This window comes from Xenia sp. Carnegie-2017, unplaced genomic scaffold (assembly GCF_021976095.1).
Source record: "Xenia sp. Carnegie-2017 unplaced genomic scaffold, XeniaSp_v1 HiC_scaffold_42, whole genome shotgun sequence".
Lineage (NCBI taxonomy): Eukaryota > Metazoa > Cnidaria > Anthozoa > Malacalcyonacea > Xeniidae > Xenia > Xenia sp. Carnegie-2017.
Window position 1 is genome coordinate 646,052 of NW_025813507.1, and position 23,305 is coordinate 669,356.

General features: G+C 35.2%; 5 protein-coding genes across 5 annotated transcripts; 4 read left to right on the forward strand and 1 right to left on the reverse strand.

Moving 5' to 3' along the window:
* The first annotated feature begins 7,860 nt into the window (after positions 1 to 7,860).
* LOC124456132 (putative nuclease HARBI1) lies at positions 7,861 to 8,639 on the forward strand. Its single transcript, XM_047006666.1, has 2 exons — positions 7,861 to 8,543; positions 8,624 to 8,639. Exons 1-2 carry the CDS (start codon positions 7,861 to 7,863, stop codon positions 8,637 to 8,639), a joined length of 699 nt encoding a protein of 232 aa, XP_046862622.1.
* Positions 8,639 to 10,394, forward strand: LOC124456098. Its single transcript, XM_047006630.1, has 2 exons — positions 8,639 to 8,716; positions 9,895 to 10,394. The coding sequence occupies exons 1-2, from the start codon at positions 8,698 to 8,700 to the stop codon at positions 10,344 to 10,346; spliced, it is 471 nt and encodes a 156-aa protein (XP_046862586.1). The 5' UTR covers positions 8,639 to 8,697; the 3' UTR covers positions 10,347 to 10,394.
* Positions 10,334 to 11,296, reverse strand: LOC124456099. Its single transcript, XM_047006631.1, has 2 exons — positions 10,981 to 11,296; positions 10,334 to 10,882 (listed from the first exon to the last, which is right to left on the reverse strand). Exons 1-2 carry the CDS (start codon positions 11,290 to 11,292, stop codon positions 10,787 to 10,789), a joined length of 408 nt encoding a protein of 135 aa, XP_046862587.1. The 5' UTR covers positions 11,293 to 11,296; the 3' UTR covers positions 10,334 to 10,786.
* Positions 11,297 to 12,263: 967 nt separating this feature from the next.
* On the forward strand, positions 12,264 to 14,604 carry LOC124456097 (cell division cycle-associated protein 7-like). Its single transcript, XM_047006629.1, has 2 exons — positions 12,264 to 12,687; positions 13,860 to 14,604. The coding sequence occupies exons 1-2, from the start codon at positions 12,306 to 12,308 to the stop codon at positions 14,315 to 14,317; spliced, it is 840 nt and encodes a 279-aa protein (XP_046862585.1). The 5' UTR covers positions 12,264 to 12,305; the 3' UTR covers positions 14,318 to 14,604.
* On the forward strand, positions 14,419 to 15,694 carry LOC124456134. Its single transcript, XM_047006667.1, is given in 5 exon segments — positions 14,419 to 14,432; positions 14,543 to 14,549; positions 15,067 to 15,287; positions 15,418 to 15,547; positions 15,550 to 15,694. Coding segments are annotated over 5 exon segments (480 nt in total). The 3' UTR covers positions 15,658 to 15,694.
* Positions 15,695 to 23,305: the final 7,611 nt, after the last annotated feature.

A 23,305-nucleotide genomic window follows, 5' to 3' on the forward strand; every position in this document is an offset into this window, starting at 1 on the left:
TTACATGCATAAGTAAATACAATTTCATACAATGAGTAAGGTTATTCATACGTCAAGCTTAGGGGGGATCACTTTCAAAAGAGATCAGTCAGACAAAGATGATAATACGAATAAACAGCCCCCAATTAAGGTTCAGAGACAATTCCTACATCAAACCTACATATGTACCTCTCAAAACTCACAAAAACAAAAGCATCATGCCTAACTCTAAGTGGTGGTAGCAGGAGAGACAGGGCAGGTATTCCCAAAAAGACTGTCATAGGCGGTAATTAGTACTCACTTCTGTATTTAAAAAATAAATACGATAAAGAAAATATGATTTGAGAGAGCTATTTTGGAGGAGTTTACTCCTATCAAAAAAACTTGTTCATGCCAGTAAGCCTAAATTAAATGAAATGAGGAGCCTTGAGTACTTCAAACTTTAGCACAAAATGCGTTATAGTATGAATTTAGTTGTTTCAAAATAAGCCTAACTGATCTTTTTTAGACCAATAATTTTTTAATTAGGTTAGAATGTAAGATATGAACTGTAAACTAGCTATTACAATTTTTACAAATTCTAAAACCGTAATAGAGATTAAATAGTTGGATCAATGACTGGTCCATTTGGATGAATTTCAAATTACGTATATATCAGCTGCTAGACTAATTTGAGCTATTAGCCAGCCGACTAAACACTGCCATATTAATTAACTTTCTATACTTTAATCGATTCCGATTATAAATTTTGCCCAATGGATAAAACAGCATATATTGGAGGAAAGGTAATTGATTTCCTACATTCAAGATTGAACGGATTCATTAAATGTATATTCTTTTCCAAAATCGAGTCAGTCAGGCTTAAAAAATCTGCGCGTAAGCTCAAAGAATAATTCCTACCTCGTAAAAATTCGTAATGAAAGCGATGAAATTCAACATTTCGTGTCTACCATTGCCATTGGTGGTCTTTGAGTGCGAGCGACAGAATGAAGAGTAGTTGCCAAAGCCACTATTTTCCATCCGTCAGAGTAACCTTCCACAAATGGTGACGCGGATACTCGAGTAACAGGAACACAGAGATATCGCAAGAAACTTTGTAAAAAAGAATTGAGGTTTTCAATATAAGGAAGCAATAGCTGTTCAGAGCATTCAATTCAATGGTTCAGAGCATAGGACAAAAAAACGGAAAAAGTTTGGCCTGGGCGATTTAAATTGATATATTAAAAAAACATCTACTAATGGATCAAGGGTAAGTCTAAATAAATTAAAAATATGAAATTTAAAACTGAAAATACTTAGTTGAAAACAAACCTATTGGTAGAATTTTGATTTCAAAATTTTTATTAGAGAGTTTTAACCAACATAATTATTCCTAAGTGTGGTGTTTGAGTTTAAAACATGGCGATTTAACATATTCTGACTCCAGACTACAAACTTGTTCAACCCAAATGCAAACTCAAGAGTACAAATGTACCAAAATGCATTAAATTGAGTTAATACTTGTGTTCTACTTAACACTCAGGGATACTAACACTTTTCACTTGATAAATGGTCGTTTTGTGTAGTCTTGTTCTGACATACCGTGGATCTGCCAAGTGCTATAACCATTAATGTATTGATTAATGCCACATTCTTCATATACCAAGCATAAGGAAAAGAGCAAGGCAATAATTAAGAGATAGACAGAAAAGATTTAAATGAAAAAATTTTACTTCTTTGTATTTAAAAACTCCAGCTCCAGATTGAGAAAAAGAAACAAAACTCTTGTTGTTTATGCTACTTTTACCTATGAGGACAGGGGCCGCTGAGATGGAGAGGCAAGGGGGGAGAATTGCCTCCCAACTTTTGTATATGTCTTACTTTGTAAAGTGTAAAAGCATAAAAATCTGCTTTGATAAGTACAGATGTTTAACAGTATTTCATGTCTGACTTATGTTCCATTTTCATTTTTTTGTTGACGTTAGATTGATCAATAATAAACTTTACAAACAAAATCAAAGAAATTTGGTAAATTGAATGATTACTGATAAAACAGTTAAAAAACAAATTAGCTATAAAAACGACGATTTTTTAAGGGCAAACATGTTTCAACATTAACAAAATGCCATTATGAAATGTAACGCTAATCATTTCGCACTGAATATGGCATGTTGTTAAAGTCGAAAGTTTGCTCTTAATATACCATGGGAACAACAATCCGATTCGGCGACCTTCTTTAAGGATGTGGCATAAACAGATTTAAAAATTGCTTCGACTGTTCGACACGCAGTATCGATAAGAAAGTATGATAAATACCAATAAATACGTTACATTTTAGCCGCCGTCAACATTTGATCATGACCCATGATCAATATTTGATCATGGCCGATTTATGCTGCGCGCGACAAGCGTCGCGCGTACTTTCGATTTGCGCGAGATAGGTGCGCGCGCGCTAAGCTGTGTTTATAGCAGTGAACTCTACAACAACTGGAAGGCAGTGAACTCGACATTTGAATAACTGGAATGATAACCGAAGCCAAAAATTGAAGCCAAAAAAATATTTGTCGTCATCATTCGTCATCACTCGTGTTTCTCGCGTGTTTATAAACAATTTGTATTTTTTCGTATCCTAGATCTTTAGTTTCACCTCAGTTGATTTCATTTTACTAGTCAGTTTTATCTTAACGAAGAAAATCTTTTGAAGTATATTTATTTCAATTCTACATCATCCTAAATGCAAAACTATTATTACGTTTTTCAAATAAACTAAAAGGATTTGTTGGCATGAATTTTTATTCTACAAATTTTACAAATAGAATGAAAACATCTATAATATAGCTACTATATATTTTTGTCATACACAGTCGATCTGCTCAAAACATATCAAAGTCTTTAAGGATATTCAATTATTGATATCGAGATGACAACCATTTACTATTTCAAGCACTATCAAAATCGATGAAAAATACAATCGCTCTGTAAAAAGTAAAAATGCGAGTTATAGACTCAATATTTTTTATGAAACTGGATATTCAAGTTTCTTTTTTCGTCGGAAAAACAGATTTTTAAATCCACTGAAATGACAAAAAAAGACGAACACTGTCTGACACCATTTGAAAATTTACCTTCCGATGTAAGAAAAATTTTTGCTTGAATATTTTCTCGTCATGTTTTCTTATTGTATTGTCTTTTTAGCATTGAGTGTAATTTTCAGTTGGCTTTTTGTCGTTACAAATTGTAAGTTACAACGAACTCACTGTAGTAAAGTTTCAGAAGTAAAAAATAACCTTTTGCGAAGAGTTGGCCTCGTGTGTCGTTTGCCGTGATGTTGTTTATATGTTTATGCTTTTGCAATTTTTTATTCAAATTTATATTGGCCGTGTATGTTTGGCACTCAGGGGAATGAAACTGACGTACAAACCGCGTGAATATTCGACTTTGAAGGACTGGAACTGACGTACAAACCGCGCAAGAGACTAGGACTTTGGCTTCAATTTTATATCTATAAAATGTATTGTCGTTATCATTCCAGATATAGATATATATATATATATATATATATATATATATATATATATATATATATTGGATACACAAACTACATTTCATCCCGACAAGCCTGTTTCGTGATTGCTCACTCTTCAGGGATTTAAATCCTGAAGAGTGATTAAATCCCTGAAGAGTGAGCAATCACGAAACAGGCTTGTCGGGATGAAATTGTAGTTTTATTTTCTCAACACCACTACACATATTCACGCTCTGCTCTTGGGCATCGAGCACTGTTTTATACGGAAAATCATAAATTATAAACTTCCTAAATATATATATATATATAACGTTTCTCCGATTTTGAATGATTTTTATTGAGCTTTCGACTCGTTGCTCGATATATATATATTGAGCAACGAGTCGAAAGCTCAATAAAAATCATTTAAAAATCCGGAGAAACGTTTATCTTTATATATTCAATGCCTGGATTACAAATTTTCAAACTTATATATATATATATATATATATATGGAGTTCACTGCTGGAAGGCTAACTTGGACGCCATCTTTGAAGCCTGCATGAGCGCCGCCATTGAGGGTACGGAGGCGAAATACATCACTTCGAAATTGCCGGATTTTTTGCAAAAAACAGTGGTCGTCGAGCCAGCTTAATGTCTAAAAACCTTAAACAATGTTTGAACTTTAATATAAAACAAGTTCAAACGACATTTTTACATGTTTAAGCTTCTTTTTAGAAGGATGAAAATCGAACTTTATTTTGGCACGTGAAAACATGCCTTATAACTTGAATACAAAACTGACACCCCTCGTTTTTTTCACTAAAAGGATGTAAAATGCACTAGTCTATCCTTATAATATTGTTTGAATCTTTGAAAATGAAGCTGTCAGGGCAAAAAACGCTGTTTTTCGGTAATTTTTGTGTTTCCGAGCAAAATTAGCTCGCCCCAGTCCTTTTTGAAAGTTCAGAGCGTAAACGAAAACAAAAAAACAGTGCGAAACATTTCAAAAAGTTGGAAGAAATAAAATATTAGAGTTTGGTTTTAAGAAAATTACAATGCCACATAATTGTGTGATTGATGGTTGCACGAGTAAACAAAAAATAATTAAAAGTGGGTCAAAATGCCACTCAAAAATGACGAAAAATCAAGTTTCATTTCACAGGTAAGGCTAGGATAATATAGTCAACTAACCTTTAGAAAAAAATAATACTGTACACATTAGAAATATGTACGATACATTATACAATTCCCTACTTATATATCATTTTTAAATCAGGTATAAATAATTAACTTGAATAGCAAAAACTTAAGGAGAAAACTGAATAAAACCAAACATTTAGATTCCCACTAAATAATGCACCAGTTCTTGAAATGTGGGAGGTGGTAAAAGATACCAACAATAGTCCAAATTTTAAAGCATCCCATTCCAGCAGAATCTGTAGCAATCATTTCTCCAGACACGACTACATAAAACCACCTTCAGAAACCAACTGCAGACTGAAACATGCTGCTGTGCGAATTATAAATCCACAACTCACTGGCTCACACTATGGTATATCCAGGAATGCAAGAAGAAAAATCAAATCACCATCTGACTTAAAAACCATAACACCACTGACTCCATCAGAAAAGGTTTTTCTCGATCACTCAAACTGCAAGAAATTTGGAGAAGCAAATGAGTGAAGATCATACCTGGAAGGAAAGTTTAAAAGAAAAATTAGAGGATTGCAACAACAACTAAGGCGGACTAAAGCAAAACAACAAACAATGACAGACATTATTAAGGAACTAAAAGAAAAACTGATTATATCAAGTGATACTGCTGAACATTTGCATGCAAAGTTTGACCATATACAACTCTCAATATTTAGAGACACCAAGAACAATGTTAAGTGTGCACCTTGTGCATGAAGATATTCAGACGCTGTGAAAGAATTTTCAACAACTATTAATTATTATTCACCAAAGGCATATGAGTATGTTAGATCAATATTGCCTCTTCCAAATCCATCAATGATAAAAAAATGGTCCAGCACTATAAAATGTGAACCTGGATTCATTAAGGAAGCATTCATTTCATTATCAGAAGTCAAAAAATCTACAGACAGGAGAGATTGCTTCCTTGTAATAGACGCAATGGAAATTAGAAAACAAACCTTGTGGGATGCAAATCAAGAGAGATATGTGGGCTTTGTTGATTATGGACCAATACCAACTGAAAAGACATGTGAAATTGCAATTGAAGCCATTGTATTTCTTCTTGTGGGTGCACGAAGTCACTGGAAATGTCCAATAGGATATTTTCTTGCAACCAAAATGAGTGGCAAAACACAAGCCGAACTTGCCAATATGGCACTTTCATTGGCAGCTGAAGCAGGACTTCGTGCGTGGTCAATCACAACAGATGGCACAGCAGTAAACCTTACAATGTTCAGACAACTTGGTTGCACTTTCACAACATCCTACAACACAATAATTACAAAATTTAAACATCCTACACAAAAGTACTACATCTACGCTATCCTTGATCCATGTCATATGTTGAAATTAGCAAGAAATGCCCTACATCATTTGAAATCATTTGTTGATGGCAAAAAGAACTCAATTAAATGGGAGTTTTTTGAGTCCTTAACCACCCTCCAGGAAAGTGAGGGTTTTACCCTTGGCAACAAGCTAACCCCAAAGCATATTCAATTTCTCAGGCACAAAATGAATGTGAGACTAGCTACACAAACCCTCTGTTCCTCAGTTGCTAATGCCATTGAATTTTTAGACGTCTCAATGAAACATAGTTCATTTGAAAACTCCAATGGAACTGTCACATTCATCAGAGTAATAGACCGCTTATTTGACATACTTAATTCAAGAAATATCTTAGGGAAAGGATTTAAACAGCCACTTCGCTTGCAATCCAAACAAACATGGGAAGAAATTTTATTATCTACTGCTAAATACTTGCTAGACCTGAAGATAAACATTGGCTCAACACAACAACACCTGATAACCCATGGCAGAAAAACATTTATACTAGGATTTGTTATTTGCATCAAGACAACAATTGAAATGGCAAATGAGATGTTCACCAATGCAGTTCCACCATTCAAATATCTACTCACATACAAGTTCTCTCAAGATCATCTGGAATTGCTGTTCTCATGTATCCGAGCTAAAGGGGGCTGGAACAACAATCCAAATTGTCTTCAAATCAAATACTCCCTGAGACGAATGCTGATGAGAAATGCTGTGACTGCTTCTAAGAGTGCTAATTGTCAAACATTCCACAACTTTTCCACAACTATCATTCCAATCTTTCACTCACAGAAACATAAAGCCCCATTAAAAAGTCCTGCAATTGATGAAACCTATCAACCAGATGCAATTGCTCATGGAAACCTTCTTTTCTCACAATTGAACACTAGCACAACATCCGAGTTCCTATCAAATGTCCTGTTCTATATTGGAGGCTTTATAGTTTCAAAAATTGTAAAAGAACTATCGTGTTCATCATGTATGTCTTGTCTACTAGCACAGTTTTCTGCACCAAATCCTGACCACAACTATTGTGTCATGAAATATAGTGAAATATCTTCAGCATCTGCTTTTACACTATTTATCAACAATGGTGGATTAAAGATTCCATCGGAATCAGTCTATAAAATTATTGAGTATGCTGAGAAAGTGTTCAAATCGTTTGTGTGCAAAGACGGGAGTCAAATATCAACCGAAAAAAATATTAAGCAAAGAATGATCCTAAACGTCTGCAATTATTTCATTATGAATTCCAGCCATCGAGTGTTTGAAGACCACGAGACTGTATTGGTAAAAGGCGATTTGGAAGAAGAACACAGGTCTAAGCTCATCAAACTTACAGCAGAGAGGTACTTCAAGCTTCGATTATTCACGTATGGAAAACGTTACAACAAATCAGTTGTAGCGAAAGGACAACAAAGCGACCGGCATCATCTGACGAAGCTCATTTTATTCAAAAATCAGTGAAACGTTTCCTGATCCTGTTATATAACCCGTATTTGATTATTTTTCTAAATTTTTAAAGAAAGAGATTACCTTCCATGTTCAACTGTTGATAAACAGATTCGCGCACATCACATTTTCCTTTTTCACCAAATAAAGCAAATAATTACACCCATAGTCTCTTGCCGATTTAATGGTAGATTTGATCACGCAGCTTTTCAAATTTCATACCCGATTTTCAAGTATTTGAAGTTTTTAGCCGCTCTGAAAAATTTACATGGTAAGCCATGCCGTTTTTTTATAAAAGCTTCTCGACTCACGCAGTTGTTGTAGAGTTCATTGGTTTATAGTTAACGCGCTTACCTACGCGTATTCAACAAAATCGGATAACATGAAGTAATGCGGTATTCTCACGATCAAACATGGCAACTCGAGTTCGAGGAGAAATGGATGACCTTCTCGATCTGGAGGAGGAGGAAATGTTGTGCTATTTACTTTTGTTGCTACAACAGAAAAAACGAAAACGAAGAAGATGGTCAGTTCGACCACTTCACGCTTCTAGAAAAAGTGAGGGTGAATACGTTCTTGTTCAACAAATGAGATGCATAGACGAAGAAATGCATTTTAAGTATTTTCGTATGTCTTCGGCCCGTTTCGACGACTTGGCACATCGAATTATGCCTCATGTAAAGCATGCATCTACGCATTTAAATCCTGTTAGTGTAAAAGAAAGGCTAGCAGTTACGTTAAGAATTCTATCGTCTGGCGCCTCACAACAAACTGTGGCTTCAAGTTACCGATTAGGATCAACTACAGTTTCCCTAATTTTGTTGGAGGTGTGTGTAGCTATCTGGTTGGCATTGAATGAAGAGTTTGTTGCCTTTCCTTCTGGTTCACAATGGGCAGAAATTTCGCGTGAGTTTTGGAGGCTTTGGAACTTTCCAAATTGTCTGGGCTCTATAGATGGAAAGCATGTGCAACTCAAAGCACCTCCTCTTTCTGGAAGTGATTTCTTGAATTATAAAGGAACTCATTCTGTTGTACTAATGGCTGTATGTGATGCTTGCTATCGCTTTCTAATGGTAGATGTAGGTGCATATGGAAGGCAAAGTGATGGGGGGGTTTTCCAAGAAAGCAAATTTGGGGAGCAGCTATTAAATGGACAACTTGGTTTGCCCTTGCCAGAGGATCTATCTGGTAGTAAACCTACATTACCTTATGTATTTGTTGGCAATGCTGCTTTTCCTCTTCATGTTAATATGATGAGACCTTACCCAGGTACATTTTCTTTTGTTAACTCCATGCACTTTTATGATCGTGACTAAAACACCACACGAGTACATACGAATACATACAAGTACATACGAGTACATACAAGTAACATACAAGTGCATACGAGTAACATACGAGTACATACGAGTGACATACGACTATTTTCTGGTCAATAAATGAGAAACAACACAATTTCTTCAATACATTGATATTTGCATTTACTTTTCCTTGTATTTGTGTGGACTTTGGGGCAACCATTTGATGGATTTAAATGCTGAAAAGGTATTTTACTTTCATACTACATTCATTTGTATGTTTTAGTTTAATTTGTTATAGATATTTTGTTGATGCGATTTGCCAGTATTTGAGCGCTTTTTGACACACATTCACCTTGGAAATACATATTTATGAAAGCGATTATACATTCACTTTGGTCTTTACGATACGGATTTTGCAGTTAAAAGACTGAATTATATCAGCTAGAACTTTAAAAACATAAAAAGTAAGCTGAAATTGTACGCATTATATGATATATATACGTAACACAGTGCAACTCTCATTTATATATAATGTACATTTATTTCATATAGCACGTTTTGAAAGCATTATTTATACGTTGTTTATTTAATCGCTTTCATAAATATGTATTTCCTAGGTGAAAGTGTGTCAAAAAGCGCTCAAATACTGGCAAATCGCATCGACAAAATATCTATAACAAATTCAACTAAAACATACAAATGAATGTAGTATGAAAGTAAAATACATTTTCAGCATTTAAATCCATCAAATGGTTGCCCCAAAGTCCACACAAATACAAGGAAAAGTAAACGCAAATATCAATGTATTGAAGAAATTGTGTTGTTTCTCATTTGTTGACCAGAAAATAGTCGTATGTCACTCGTATGTACTCGTATGTTACTCGTATTTAATTTTCTTATATTTAATCAAAACATTGTTATTTCATATATTTTTGAAAATTTATATTAACTGTTTGTGACTTCAAAAATGCAATAAATTTATTTAATTTATGTCTCTGTAAGACTCATTCAAAATGTTTTTTTCATTCCCCACAAGAATTGCGATCAAAAAAATTTCCTGGCTGCTTGTTGGTAGAGTTTCCCAAGACTCAGTAAATTGCTAAAACAGTTGATCTTAATGCCATTTTTGTTCTATTTACTCTTAAGGTAATAACCTTGACAATCCCAAGAAAATTTATAACTACTGCCATTCCAGAGCTAGAAGGGTAATTGAAAATGCCTTTGGTATCATGACTGCTAGATGGCGAATTCTTGGAAAACCAATGGAATTTTACCCTGAGAAAGCTGTTCAAATTGTGAAGGCATGTGTTGCACTTCACAATTTCTTGTTATTTACTGATGCTGCTAATATACCTAGCACTAGATATTCCCCTCCCAATTTCAGTGATTCAACCACTGCATCTCACGAAGTCCTCCCTGGAGATTGGAGACATGTTGCGGGTTCACAAAACATTTTTCAGAATATTAAAAGACTTTCAAGTGCTCGTGCTTCTAGAGCTGCTACAGCAACCAGAAATGACTTTAAATCATTTTTTATGTCTCCTTTGGGAAAACTACCATGGCAAGATCATGTAATACAACGAGGTTTTCTTAAATAAATGAATATTTAATTGTATGAAATAATAAATTGTTACTTATAAAACATAGAAAGTTATTGGTCTACATTGTTTTCATAAAGTTTTTGTTCCATTTCAAACAATATTTTATGAATGGAAAATTTAGCTTCAGATTTCAACTTGCCTGGAAGCTTTCGGACAGTGTCAGCCACAGTATCTGAAAAGCGACTTTCTTCATCAATTTTCATATGTTTTGTTTCTCTTTCTTCTCTAATCTTTTTCAAAGAATCAAGTCTTTCACAAACTAATGTCTCTAAATGTGCAGATCTCTTTCTACAGCCCTTGGTCGGGTTTACCACAGCTCTACTCAAAGCAATTGTGGAAGGGGCAGATGGGTCACTACTTACTGGTGTGATAGGTAATGTAGGTGTTGTACACAAATTTTCACTAACATTTGAATCACTTCTACTTGTTGAGGGAGACTATGCGGTTAGGTCAAACTCCTCCATATTTATCGTAACAAAATTTTCTCCTAGTGGAAGGGATTCTGATGTTGTTATAGGTTCTTCAGTGTTCTCCTACAATCACAACAACAACAGATGTAACATAATAATCTACTCAATCAGTCAGCCTGTTCCATATTGTATCAAATTTTTTTAATAGTGATTATAACTACCTCCCGAAAATTAGTTTCTGTGTCCGTATGCTTTATATGATCAGACAACCAAGACAGACTGAGGAATATCGGTGGGATAGATTTGCCACCAGCATCTCCACTTCTAGACTTCATTCGTTTCTTGGCTTTGGTGTAACGATCTCTCAAATTTTTCCATTTCTGTCGACAAATTTGTTCATTTGTGTTAAGGTTTCTCGCTATTTCATTCCAAGAACTATTGGTTTTCTGAGTATCTTTATAATCTCGTCTCGAAGAATCGTAAAGATGACCATATTTTCGGACTTCTGCTAATTTTTCTTCGAACCCTTCCATTGCTGCTGCCGTCTTTTGTTGGTAATTGGATATTCATTGTTCAGTATTGACAAACAACTCAAGACTTCCCCCCGAAAGAAGCCTTTCAGCCAATCACAACGCGCGACAACGCGACAACTTGTCTGCGACGTTACAAAATTTTTGAATGCACGCGACGCGACATCAAGCAAACGCGCCATCAAGATATACTTCCGTTTTAGTCGCAATGACGTAAGATCTACTGCGCGACACGTCCATTGAGTTCTATAATAACTGGAAGATTTATCAGGTAATGACAATACACTTATGATACTTATCCATAGTAAATTTTCAGTTGACTTATGTCGTAGGACTGAAGAGAACATTTTCTCGCTTCCTTAGGAGCATTTTAACACAGATTTATCCATTTGAGCAAGAAAAATAGTTGCACCAAACTGTTTAGAAACAGTAAACACACAGAAGCATGAAATAATGTATAAGTTTGACGAGATTGACAGGTCTACTAAAGAATGCCGTTTGATTTTCACTTTTAAAAGGTTAAAATATCATAAAATAACTTAAAGGTTACATCCCAAATATGCGTTTCTCTACCGTCGATTTTCTTTATTTTTATGTGTGTCTGTACTGTGTTTTTCACGTAATGCTGAAGCATTATTTTCACATGATATGCTGTCGGTATCGTAATTGTTTCTTTTTCTCACTTGTTTTCGTTCATACAAAGAGTATTAGAAATCAGGAGGGAGTGAATATTGAAAAAAATTTTTGAAGTGGAAGTTTTGACCACCAAAATCCGCCATTACCGCCATGTTTTTGACCACGGGGTCCAGGCCCCTTTTCCCCTCCAGGTCTTATAGAGCTCAATGGACACGTCGCGCGACGCTTGTCGCGCGCAGCATAAATCGGCCTTTAGTCGTGACCTTTTTCTCCTACGCCAATCAGAACACAGCTGGATTTCCGAAGGCTGCATGTGTTTGTAATCACTGTTTGTAATTCGTACATCTGATACCGCGTTAAGTTGAACTTCGACTCAATATATGATTATCATCCGTAATCGTTACTTTATCAAAATTATGTTTTCATCAGATGATGAGTTTGAGCTTTCCGAGTATGAGATTCAACGAAATGAACGTATTCAGGCAAATAAAGAAATGATGAAGGCTATATTTGGAGAAACCTTGACGGAACTTTGTATGCCAGTTAAGAAGTCTCCTAAGTGGACACCACGTGAGAAGTCTAATTGCACAAAAAAAAACAAAATTTCGACAGCATTGCGTAGGAATCCCAAACGAAAGGCAAGGTCCTATAGTAGTGAATCGTTAGTCTCTGTTCAAAATGGCAATACTCGCTGTAAAAAAGTTAAACCTCATCTTGAAGTGTATATTAAAGGTCGCTTGACAGAAAAAAGGCGCATTGCAGGTAGTATGAACCATCAAATGCAATCATTTCTGAGACTATGTCATTACGTTATTTTGTTTGACAAATTTTCTGGGCATTTGAGCTAAAAGAAAAAGTGATTAGAGTGGTGCCGATGCGTATAGCCATTACAAATTGTCGGGCGTATTCAATGACAACATCCATTAATAGCTAGCCATAATGAAAATCAATAGCACGAGACGAATGTCAATGAGTTTAATACTCGTTAAGATTAGCACGGAAAACATAGTCATTAAATACATCGTCATTCATACATGCAGTAGAACAATACGATAGTGCATTTCATTTTAAACATTTGGGTAAGTTTGTATTTATAAGAGTTATTTAGGAGTATCGATTATCGTTTTGTGGGAAACTGTGTTTTAATGATATGCCTAACTGCACTGTTGAGCATAGTTGGCCGTTTTGAACATTCAAAATGCCATCATTTTAATGATTGTCAATTTAAATTGTCAATGTTGTTATGAAATGTTGCTAGACATTCTAAAGAAGTGATGATACAGGTACTTTAAGTTGTTGTGTTTTTGTGTTGCATTGTTTTCCTAAGCAGTGAAATTAGTGCAAACAGGCTTAGAAAAGCACCAAATCAAATTTTACATATTTTTAACCATTTCTACTTGTTAAACTAAGTTAACATAATTATGTTTTGTGCTTTTATATTCTTTACATGCTCACAATTTTTTTTGATTAAAAGTTGACGATGCACTTTTGTGCATAACAAATTACGGGGCAGACATTAACAAGCAGATTTACCATTTTCTCACTATTTTTTTCAAGTGAATATTTCCACTGTGCCCATTTTTGTAATATTGTATCCTAGTAACATTAGCTTCTAATAACCATCCATTTTCATGATATTTTCAAACCTTGGAGCCGTTTGCAAGAACTCTAGAGCAGGTGGAACCCTCACTTTTCAGTCTCGGGCTTGCACTGATCTGCTCTCAAGTTCTCCCAAAGGTATCCTGGGTTTGCATAGGCCTGTGCAAACACACTAAACATCTTTTATTTCTTAAATTAAAACACACCTTCCTGCAGATACTCTGTTTTTTCAACACAAAGGAATTGTATGTTACATGATAGCTATAAGTACATACATTGTCATGTTATGAAAATGCTTAATTTTGTAAATTTGAATTGTTTGTTAAATTGTCTAGACAGGCATAACAACGACAATGTTGAATTTCTCAAAGATGAAGATTTTGCTCCAAAATCACGTGTTAGAGCTACACAACATGTCGTAAGACCAGTGTCTGACTTTACTGAAGAAGACTTGCTGATGGTAGCTGATGCTGTATCTGACAAACATTATGACTCTGTAAATGGTACTTCATGTCATCAATGTCGTCAGAAAACCGATGATCTTAAAACAGTTTGTCGCAATGAAAATTGCATTGGTATACGAGGCCAATTTTGTGGTCCTTGTCTTCGCAATCGCTATGGTGAAAGTGTTAAGGAAGCCATTATGGATCCTGCTTGGATATGTCCACCTTGTCGAGGTATTTGTAATTGCAGCTTTTGCATGAAAAAGCGGGGAAGTTTCTGTACTGGTCAGTTGATTAACTTAGCACGTGAACATGGTTTCAATGATGTAAGGACATTCTTAGGTGACTAAAGATAGATAAATTCGAATGACAGTTTTTGCACTTGTTTTGTTTGATGTTTTTTTGATAAGGAACGATGCTGAGAAGTTTTAGTTACCTGTTTTGTTACTAAATGTATGTGAACCAGTTTGCTTTTGTGTACTTGTAATTTTTTGTATGCGCTTACTTGTAGCTGTTTTTGTTATTGTTCAGTAATGTTTGGTTACTGTTTACTCAATTGATTTTTGCTTTTTAAGAAAGGCTGTAATGAAATTATTAAGTTTTAGCGAATATTAAACAGAAGCGATATTAAAACAAACACTATTTTGCGTCTACGTTGCGTAGCAACCTAGACGCATTGCAGTCACTCTTAAAAATAACATTTTCGGACAGTGGTTTCCGTAAAAGTGACGTCAGTCGGCTTTTACCGGCTAAGCATCGGAAACATTTCGGCAACTTTCTCATTGACTTTCGATCAATGTAAAGTTAAACGTTAAACGTTCGGCATTCGATCCACAATCCAAATAGCACATGTTGATGATTCAGTTTGAGTTTAATAATAACATTCGTCGTATCGTCGTATATTCAGACTTCAGCTTTGAGTTTTGTTTATGTCTGTGTTACCAAAGCGAACTACAAATCAAACAACAAAGCAAACGACCGAAGCAGACTATTAAAAGCAATTAGCAAGTCAAACTGGACGAAGACTTTCGATGTTATGCAAAGCATTTGTTGTAAAGTGTGTGATGAAAGGAATTTGTCTGATGTTGTTAGGCAATAGCGTGTTCCATTGTTGTTAAGAATGGCAAAGGACGTTGAAGAAAACCCTGGTCCGACAATATATGATTTAGTTGACCCGAATGAAACAATTGCTGCGGATTTTAGTCAGGGAAATTCGAGAAAATTTCGACAAAATGCTGGTAATCTATGTGTGGCCATGTCGTTGACTGCAATAATTCACACTGAACTAAAAATTAATAAATATATTAATAATTGGGAATAATCTTCATACTATTATAACAAACAAAGACTTTCTGCTATTAACTGATGTGCCAGAACTCTGTATCAATTTGACGAGAAAGTCTGTACATTAAACTACAGCGACTCCTTTGCAGGTGATGTCTATATGACATTGGACAATGAACCATTTTGCTTTTAGCACTACAGTTGCTAATATAAAAAGTTCTGAAGATAGTTTTAAAATATTTGATTCACATTCAAAAGATTTATATGGCATATCACATCCCTATGGCAAGTGTTCAAGGTACTTCTTACTGTTCAAGGTTTAGAAAACCTGTCACTCGATTTCCAAAATACTTTAGTCTATACTTTAGTCAATACTTTAGTTGAAATCCATTGTCGGTGTTGTTAATTTTGTATGCTCTGTCTGATCGTGACTAAAACACCACACGAGTACATACGAGTGACATACGAGTACATACAAGTACATACGAGTAACATACGAGTACATACGAGTGACATACGACTATTTTCTGGCCAACAAATGAGAAACAACACAATTTCTTCAATACATTGATATTTGCGTTTATTTTTCCTTGTATTTGTGTGGACTTTGGGACAACCATTTGATGGATTTAAATGCTGAAAAGGTATTTTACTTTCATACTACATTCATTTGTATGTTTTAGTTGAATTTGTTATAGATATTTTGTCGATGCGATTTGCCAGTATTTGAGCGCTTTTTGAAACACTTTCACCTAGGAAATACATATTTATGAAAGCGAATATACATTCATTTTGACTCTGAAGATGACTACCGCTAAGGTTGTCGAAACGTCAGTCAACAACAACAAAAACAGTCCTTCTCAGGACTATACCAACCTGGACGATCTACATTTACAAACATGTAACGATACTCCCGGGTTCAAACCATTTACTTTATAGATAAGGATCCAAAATGCACGAATTTCACCGAATGGCTAAGTATAGTTAACTGTTTTGCCATTGTAAATACATTAAAAGTAAGCTGAAATTGTACGCATAATATGACACATATACGTAACACAGTGCAACTCTCATTTAATTCAAATATATATAATGTACATTTATTTCATATAGCACGTTTTGAAAGCATTATTTATACGTTGTTTATTTAATCGCTTTCATAAATATGTATTTCCTAGTTGAAAGTGTGTCAAAAAGCTCTCAAATACTGGCAAATCGCATCGACAAATATCTATAACTAACTCAACTAAAACACACAAATGAATGTAGTATGAAAGTAAAATACCTTTTCAGCATTTAAATCCATCAAATGGTTGCCCCAAAGTCCACACAAATACAAGGAAAAATAAACGCAAATATCAATGTATTGAAGAAATTGTGTTGTTTCTCATTTGTTGACCAGAAAATAGTCGTATGTCACTCGTATGTACTCGTATGTTACTCGTATGTAATCGTATGTCACTCGTATGTACTCGTATATTACTCGTATGTACTCGTATGTACTCGTATGTACTCGTATGTACTCGTGTGGTGTTTTAGTCACGATCTGCTCTGTCTACAAGTGTGCGTATTAATCCAGTCTTGTATGAATGTGGTGTGAAACTAAAGTAGTTCGTCAAAAGTCCTTTGTAGGTTAGTTTATATGATACGTCGACGTTGTATAGGTGTCATGTGATTTTGTTAATAAAATGTCTATAAAAGGTAGTTGGTTTTGTTTTTCAGTTTTGAAAGAAAATTTAATGTTTGTGTGTTGTTTGTTGATGTAACTAAAAAAGTTCATAGCCTCAGTCTCGTTTGTAAAAACAGAAAAAATATCGTCAACGTATCTGCGGTAGAAAAATGGTTTTGTGTCGTAGTTAGTAATCCATGGGGTTGACCCATCGCAACACCTTCGGTCTGGTCATAAAATTTTCCATCAAATAAAAAATGTGTTTGTGCCGTTGCTATTTAAAACAGTTGTTTTAGGTCTGTCTTGGTTATGGTGAACTTAGGGTTGTCGGTGAAAATAGCGTCAGTGGCTAGACCAATCGTTTCAGTAAGCGGTATGTTAGTGAATAGGCTTTCAATGTCGTAGGAGATAAAGAATTTTTGACATGAAGTTGATGAGTTGAAAGATGAGAATTCGTCGAGGAAAGTGAAAGAATCTTTAGTGGAGTGGTCGTCTGGTATGAGTGGTGTTAGTATGGAACTGAGATACTTAGCTAGATTATAATTTTAAGCGTTTGTTGATGAGATTATTGGTCGTAGTGGAGGCGGTTGTCCTGCTTTACGTTTCTTGTGTAATTTGGGTTAGCCATAAAAACGGGATGGTTGAGAGCCTTTTGGGAAAATGTCGTTGAATATTTCGTTGTCAATTGAACCCTTCTTTCTCAACCTTAAAATTTGTATATCATTTGCTGCCGATAGCATACCATTTTTTGGCATGTAAACTTTTCAGTCTTGCGGTCTTTAAGTACATTCCAATTTTATACTGTTTAAGCGTAAATTTAGAACAATGTGTTGATTATTCCATTTCGAGTAATTACCAGTTTCATTACGAATAGCTCAGCTAACACCAGAACGAATTTTTACTGCTTCAAAGTAACTGCAAAGGAAAACCCTATCGAAGATAGAAACCGGTCACACTTCACAGAGCATGGGAGCTGTTGGTTTTCATGTCCGCCATGCTTGTGGACTCTTAACAAAAGAATACATTCAATTTTACTCTTTTTTGCTGACATCATGCATGCGTTTCCTTGCTGACTAATCCCTGTAGCCCTGGATGAGAACGAAGAAGTGCGATTTCTGAATATTTCGTACCCCAAACCCCAAACATGATATTTTTTAAATTGTGCTTACGCCTCCTTCGGGATCAATTAAACTGAATCACGCAAGTTTTAAACTTATGGTGATTTGGAAGTGTGACTGTTTTTTATACACCCCTGATACAGCGAGTGCTTTAACTTGAACCATTACGTTGCACGTTTAATTAGGTTGTGGTGGAAGCTCCCAAAATCTTTTACGTGTTAACTTTAGAAAACGTAACTTCTAAACTTTAACATACCGCCTTTCATCTATGGAATGTGCAATTTGGATTTGTGAGTGTGTGTTTGTATATGGGCAAGTTAAATGTGAAGGTGAGCGTCTGCGTGATTAATTCTCACCAAACCGATAAGTTAATGCACCAAACCTATAAGTTAATGTTGCTTTTGAAAAATATATTCAAATATTCAGTTGAATATTTGAACCAATATTCAAATGTTTGGTTGCAGTTTTAGTTTGCATTTTCTAACTCACGGAAAGCGATCTGATTGGTTATTGTAAAAATAATAGTACAAGCACACTTTTAAAAAGTCCAAACAGAATGCGAATTTTGAACTTCTTTGTTAGTTCAATTCAAATATTAAACAGCACCCCCATTGGCAGTTTTTTTCATGAATTTATCAAAGCAAAGTGTCCTCTAAATATAGTACTAAGAAACTATATTGTACATCGCTGGCGTCATAAGGAAACCATTAATAACATTTCTAAGCCGCTCAACGTATCGTGGCAAAGTATATGGAACATAGTAAAAATATAGGATAACGTGCGCATCTAAAGCTGCTGCAGGGGGTTATCGTAAAAGAATTAGAACTGATGCTATAATACAGTATGTAGAGTACCTGAAAAACAATCAAACACCTATTTATCCGAAAGAAATTCGACGAAAACTAGTTGAAAATCGTTTTGATTGCCTTAAAATGTGCCGTCTTATGCTTCAATCAGTCGTATTTTAAATGATTAAATGATTATCTCGTTTACTTATAAAAGATTTTGCATCAAGTACTAACTGAAACGAGTAGACCTGATATTCAAGAGCAACTTGACTTTTACTTTAATGTGTGAAATGGACGTCCATAACATGCACTTTTTGACGAGAGCTCTGTAGTAAAGACAACTGGCAATCGAAAACAAGGACACAGTGCAATTGGTTCGCCAGCTTTTAAAGGTACGTTTACATACCACGATTTGTCGGGCCGACACTGACGCCATATTACGTGTTCTTTCCATATTTGGAAACTCGCCCGACTCGAAAAATCGGATGAAAACCTGTAACAAACTACAGGTTTGTTCCCGATTTTGATTATGTTGCTATGGCTTCAGAAACAAGCAAATTATGATTATCGAAAAATCATCGAAATGTCTTCTTTCAACCCGGAAAAAGAAAGTGCTGAAAGCGTCGTTGTTTTTATTGAAAAACCAAAAGCTGCAGGGATTCAGAAAAAGAAAAAAGTCAAGAAGATTTTCTTAAAAAAAGAAACACGGCAAATTTACCTTGATTTGCACTTTACTCGCACCAATCTTTATACTTGTTTTCTTTTTTTCTTTATTTTTTGAGGTAATAATAATAATATACTTATACCCGATTAGTCGGGTAGACACTTACTTATTATTATTATTATTATTACGTGATTCTTGACATATATGGAACATTTGTCGTGAAAGACAAATCGCTGTGTGTAAGTAATGTATACGACGTATTTACGCGATTTCAAAAAAGAAAGCAAACACGTCGAAGAACAATAGCAAAGTGAAATTAAACTACGTAGCTGGAAAGTTTTATTTGGACAACTGTGGCTTTCATCGTGCACGCGCCGTCGAATCACTAATAAGGCATATCTTAATAAGAAGAGGAGTACGTTTGATTTTCCAGCCTCCTTATCATCCTATTATCAATACATGCGAATATTGCTTCCATTATGTTAAATGCTAGTTACGGAGATTCTCTCGTTATACAAAACATTACACAGACAGCGATGGCCGATGCGACAATGCGTATACTACACGGGATTCACAGAATTATTTCAAGCATTGCGGGTATTTATAAAACACAGAACTAAATATTCAAGCTAACTGTTCACACAGCACAACCAAATGCTTAGGCTGACATCCTAGCTTTTTTGAGAAAAAAGCTGTTCACACAAGTCCCAATTAGTAATGTAATATAAATCTTCAACAACGATAACCATAAACACTTAAATGCAATACTCACTATTTTAGAAGAAAAATGTCTCCGTCCACATAATTCAATACATAACTCAACTACATTATCAGGCAGAATGAACATATTATTATTGAAAATGAATTAACGTGTAAATGAATGCGACATCAGAAAATTAGCACCATCTTGTTTTCACTTCGCACTATATGCACAACGGTTGCATTGTCACTAGTGCTTTGCTGTAACATTTCAACTGTTACAACTAAAGTTTATAGTTGATTGAAATCTCCTCTAGAAGGTAGGGCTGTTTTCTGCACATTAGGTTAAAGATAAGATGGAAAGTTTTCATTTCCAGTATAATACATCGGAATGACATTTGAAACTCCATTACTATGACATTTTTGAGGGTAATGAACCTGGTCAAGTAACTTGGCCGTAACCCCATTCATTCATGTTTCGAGACAAGGAATTAAAGAGGATTGTTATTACCAGTTATTTCTTGCCGCTGAACTGGTTTTTGGAATTGCCACATTTATTTGGTCGTTTTGTTTTCATTATTGTTCCCTTATTCCTTTCTTTGTATGTCTTAATTCCTCCTATGTTTCCGCTTTTTCATCTTGCATAAAATTTTGTTATCAGAATCAGAAGAAAATTATTCTGATTTCGAAGGACTACGTTAAAGTTGACGTTCACTTGTCCGTGATTGTTTAGGAGAAACTTGTTGGTATAATTTACTTTTCCGATATAGCTGGTTGCTTCTCCATTGTGCCAGATGAGCAAATTTCATTGTCGCTTTCGACAAGTTCACGGTATTCGTCATTTCCTAATTTACTTTTGAATTTCTTAGTGCACTTATCCAGTAAATTCATCAATTGTTCAGAGTCGTTTACCGTAATTCGAGTAATAGTGCCGTCACAATACTGACGCAAAAGTCGAAGATGTCTCATGAGCAGAGCTTTATTATGTTGATACGAACTACTTGCGGCCATTAGTCGAGGCTCAAGTTCTTTATAAAGTTGTGTTGAATTTGCCTTTGGAATTCATCCAATAGATCTAACCTGATTTTCTAAGTTTTGAATTTTTCTGTTTAGTTTTTTTATGGCGCCGGCAACCTGATTTGTTTCGTTTACATATTCGACCACAAAAAGTAAAACCATGACACAGTTCAATTTTCATGGTTAGAGGACGAATATGGCTTCTGTGGTGACAGTACCGCAAATTTGTTTTGACATACCGATACTTGGAGGTTGGGTAATAACTGCTTTTCGCAATTCCATGTTTATTTCAAGTTCGTTGAGCTCTTCGCGTAGTTTTTGTAATTCAATTACCAAGATACTTTTTTCAAATGTTGAAGCTTAAAGATTAGTGCCCTGAAGATAAAATAATTTAATACAAAAATGAACGTCTTGACGGTTATGGGCGATAATTGTTTTTGCACCAGAAGCTTCGAAATAACATGTCAAGTAATACGAATCATCACATGTTCAACTATTTATGAAAAACATCACCTTTTCTAAGTTGTTGGGTAACTTTTGCCTTCGAATTTGGTAACGACAATTCATCTTTCAGTTAGTTTATCTTAAAGTCAAACCGCATGTTGTTTTCCCTGAACATTGTAACATACCTGTCAATTTAGCAATATTCATTGGTTGATTCCAAACGCAATTTGCAATTTGAAGTTTTTCCCATGCGGTATTGTTGGTATCTCTCATCATGCCATTCACACAGAAGAATAAAACAGTTTCATTACCAAATGGAGAAAGTAATAGTGCATTATTTTCATGAATGCTCAGTAAAAACAACAACTAGGAATCGCATTTATGGACATGCACGAAAAGGAAAGCCTGCTATAGAAATCAAACGATATGCTTCAAAATGCAACTATACGGCAAATCCTTTACAGAGTGCGTTGGGCATCAGTAACTTCGGAATTTTAGAAGAAGCATCGAATGGCTTAGAAATGCTCCATTTTTTCATGAAAGCTTGCAAATTAATGATCCAATGTATGGAAACCCAGTTTTATTAGATGAAGAGGTTGTTGTGATGGACAATTGTGGCTTCCATCATGGGCGATTTGCGGACAGAAAAGCTGCGACGTCACATGCAAACACACTACATTCAAGATAAAATAATCGATTTTTCTCTTTAATGTGCAAGTCATACGATTGACATACATGTTAAAGTTGATAAGTACAACTACAGCAACATGATGGTTAAAAAAATTTGTGGTTCGTCGATAAACGCATGAAAAAATCATAATTTTCGAAATGGGCCTATGGTCTATTTTGGGTAAGGTGGCTGTGCTTAAGATGAGGTTTCACTTTCACAGGGAAATGCATCTACATGAAACAGTCTCCATATTGGACGTACAGAAGTTGTACATACATTCGACATACTACGTTCCCTTTCAAAAGTGTTCAATCGAGGAAAATCTTGTAGTGTCGTGAACTTACTGGCCTTTGCGCTCCGTCTTTTTTTACCCTTCTCGAGTTCTCGCGAGTTAGTCGAACATATTCATCTGAATCGCGATAAGAATTGTTTGAAAACGAACAACTTGAACTAGATGAACAGGAATGGCTTCTGCGAAACTTTTTTTTACTTTTTGAAAGCCAAAGGTGAAGAAACGTCGTTGACATTATGTAAAACCGGTGGACTCAAATGTCTAACAGTAAACGAATACAAGGTTTTTCAACGTTGAGAGCAACTCAGCGTTTGTTTTGTGTAGCCTTGTCAACAGAGGCAGTTATGCAATGTCATGTTGTTGTTCTTGCATGAGCTCACGAAAAAATGACCGGTCGTTTGTTGATGCAACAGGAATCTTGTTGTAGCACACGATGCGAATGGCAGCGATATCTTTCTGTAGTTTTATCTTGCCCGTGGCAGTTCTAGGATCATAACGATCTAGAAATGCCTTCAATAGTCGACCAGTAACTGCAGTCGTAAAAGGCAATATGATCTTTGATTAGAAAGCGGCCAGGTTTTTCTTATTCCTTTATATAGTGTCAAGATCATCTGCCAGTTTCTTTCGACATTTTTTAGTTTTGTAATTTGTTAAATGTATTATTTTTGTATGCAACTTTATTTTCTCATTCGG

What these genes read in the sequence shown, in the direction of transcription:
- LOC124456132 (XM_047006666.1), top strand. Translation starts at nt 7,861, where the DNA reads ATGGCAACTCGAGTTCGAGGAGAAATGGATGACCTTCTCGATCTGGAG.
- LOC124456099 (XM_047006631.1), bottom strand. Translation starts at nt 11,292, where the DNA reads ATGGAAGGGTTCGAAGAAAAATTAGCAGAAGTCCGAAAATATGGTCAT. An exon ending in CAGAAACTAATTTTCGGGAG is followed by an intron (nt 10,883 to 10,980) that starts GTAGTTATAATC and finishes TTGTGATTGTAG; the next exon opens with GAGAACACTGAAGAACCTAT.
- LOC124456097 (XM_047006629.1), top strand. Translation starts at nt 12,306, where the DNA reads ATGATTATCATCCGTAATCGTTACTTTATCAAAATTATGTTTTCATCA. An exon ending in AGAAAAAAGGCGCATTGCAG is followed by an intron (nt 12,688 to 13,859) that starts GTAGTATGAACC and finishes TAAATTGTCTAG; the next exon opens with ACAGGCATAACAACGACAAT.